General features: G+C 41.5%; 1 protein-coding gene across 3 annotated transcripts in view; it reads left to right on the forward strand.

Moving 5' to 3' along the window:
* chd5 (chromodomain helicase DNA binding protein 5) overlaps positions 1 to 2,719 on the forward strand; it is a 60,841-nt gene extending 58,122 nt beyond the window's left edge. For 2 of the 3 annotated variants that reach the window (XM_032513639.1, XM_032513640.1), the window contains exons 39-40: positions 328 to 454; positions 2,569 to 2,719. In XM_032513639.1, coding sequence (XP_032369530.1) covers positions 328 to 454; positions 2,569 to 2,696 — 255 coding nt within the window. In that variant the 3' untranslated portion in view covers positions 2,697 to 2,719. Of the gene's footprint in view, positions 1 to 327; positions 455 to 2,322; positions 2,407 to 2,568 lie in introns of all 3 variants that reach the window. The other variant, XM_032513641.1, reaches the window with a different exon arrangement.

Raw genomic sequence — 2,719 nt, forward strand, 5'->3', positions numbered from 1 at the left:
TGTTTGTGCGCGTTTTATTCGCTGTTTTGGGAGAGGAATCATTTGAGCCAAGCAACACGGTTGGTCATGCATTCTGACTGTGCTTTTTGGGTTGCTATGCCAACTCCTGTCGTAACCAGGGAAACAGTCGGCAATCCAACTTGCTCCCCTTTGTTGTTTTTATTTTCTTGCTTTCCTACAGTAGGAAGAAAGCTGAAAGTTGTGTAACATGGACAGCTTCACTCTCTTGATATCAACTAAATAGGAGTGGTGTAAAGTTGTAACACACAGCGGGATAACATAACATAATATATTATAATAATATGATAATAAAGGTTTGTTTCTCAGCCTTTCAGCCAGGGTGGGTTCGGCTGCTCCCAGATGTACAGCAGCAGCTTCGGTGGAGGATTCAGAGGACCGGGTGGACAGCCCATGGTCAACTACAGCCAGATGCCTCTGGGACCCTACGTCAGCGGTATGGATGCACATTTATAGTAGGATGTACATTAACATAGGTACAACAGGTGCGACTGGAGGTTGGTTATGCAACTTCCATTATTTGCTAACTGAAATTAAGCTGTCAATGGACTGCTATAAATCAATCGTTTTTGCCAAAGAAGACATTTCCATGTACGGCACACGATTACTAAATCTGAATTTGACACACATTCCAGTGTACACATGCCAATTTGTGTAATAGATGAGGTCACTCTACTAACTTTTTTGGATGGTTGCCAACCCGTTCTCACTCCCATCTCGTCATGTGCTGACGCTTGGTCAGTGGCTCTCAGCGTCACATACCGACGCAGAAAATCCCCCTTTAGCATCTGTAGAGCAGTAAGAGCAGCAGGATGATGTAGTATGTGCGGTAGCATGAAAGACCGAAACAAACAACAAAGCCTTTCACCCAGGAGGCTGAGGTTTGGGTTTTCCTCCCTTTCGGAATGCTGTGTGGACTAGCCAGACCTTCCTTTGCAGCGCTGTGGAGGAAGGTCTGGCGATGTGACACAACCCGAACAATAACAAAGTGGTTTTGCCCCGCACGTTGGAACATGAAACCAAATCAGTCCCGACCCAGGGCATCAAAAAGTGATGCCAAGAGTCCCCACCAAGCGCTTTGCAAAATGGCGCCAAGAGGGGTACCTAGGGCATCAAAATCACCAGGGATAGGACTACATGTTCCACCCGTGCCGTGTGAAGGAGAGATAACGCAGATCTTTCCTTCCAGTGGCCGTCAGACTGAACAATGAACATTTTCCAATACATTCCATGTGCCATTATTATTACATCTGTGCAAAACTTTTCATTTGTGCAATTTTCATAGTGCAATTTACTAATTCATGTGTAATTACTGCAAAATACAGTTAGCTAAATCTTTTACACTTAATTATCTCTGGACAATTATCTATCTCAGGACACTTATCTATCTCTGGACACTTATCTATATCTTGTACACTTATCTATCTCTGGACACTTATCTATATCTTGTACACTTATCTATCTCTGGACACTTATCTATCTCTGTATACTTATCTATCTCTGGACACTTATCTATCTCTGTATACTTATCTATCTCCTGAACACTTATCTATCTCTGTATACTTATCTATCTCCTGAACACTTATCTATCTCTGTATACTTATCTATCTCTGTATACTTATCTATCTCTGGACACTTATCTATCTCTGGACACTTATCTATCTCTGGACACTTATCTATCTCCTGGACACTTATCTATCTCTGGACACTTATCTATATCTTGTACACTTATCTATCACTGGACACTTATCTATATCTTGGACACTTATCTATCTCTGGACACTTATCCTTATCTAGTACACTTATCTATCTCTTGTACACTTATCTATCTCTGGAAACTTATCTTTCTCTGCTCTTATCTTTGCTGTTGGAAACCGCAATTTCCCCACTGTGGGAGATATAAAGTTTTTTTTTTATCTTATCTTATCTTACATTGATACTAGTTAAAAGCCCCCTGCGTCTGACTGAGATGCTGAAGGAGACCTTTTTCTTCACTAACTAACCCAAACGCACCGGACCATGCGTCAGTTTTTGACGCGCTGGGAGTGAGACTGTAGTATCGTTCTGCTTTATGACAGCTTAGGTCTTAATTTGATCATTACTATTCCCAATAATTAGATTTTATTCACCAAGTTCGTTGCTGCGATCTGGAACGCGACACCATCTAAAACATTATCTGTAGTATCACACCCACAAAACAAAGTAACCATGCATTCAGAATGAACCCCCGGGTGAGTTTAACCGTATTTGAGTAATAATTTCCATTCCTTTGTTTTCTCTTCCAAACTGTCCCATCTACCACAGCTTACAGACCGACGTCCTTATTCAACTTTGACCTATCTTACTTACCTTAGTTGCATACACAATGGGGGTTTGCAGTCATTTTGGGTATGCTCACTTTCAGTTTTTGTTTTTTGAATGAGATTCTGAAGTTACTGTGCAAGTTCTGTTTGAAAAACCACTGCATCAAAACCTTTTTAAATGTCATATTTGTACATATTTGTTTAGTCAAAATAAAGCACTAAAATATGAAGTGTCTTTCCTCTTCAGTGTCCTCGAACGGCCCTCCACCCCCTACAAGCCATCTGGACAAGAAGTCGCTTGACTCCTTGAGAGACGTGGCCACGCCTGACCTCAAGTCAGGCAAACCTAGTGATGTCATCTGTATTGAGGACTAGGCCAGCTCTGTAAAAGAAGACAA

Source organism: Etheostoma spectabile, chromosome 4, assembly GCF_008692095.1.
Source record: "Etheostoma spectabile isolate EspeVRDwgs_2016 chromosome 4, UIUC_Espe_1.0, whole genome shotgun sequence".
NCBI lineage: Eukaryota > Metazoa > Chordata > Actinopteri > Perciformes > Percidae > Etheostoma > Etheostoma spectabile.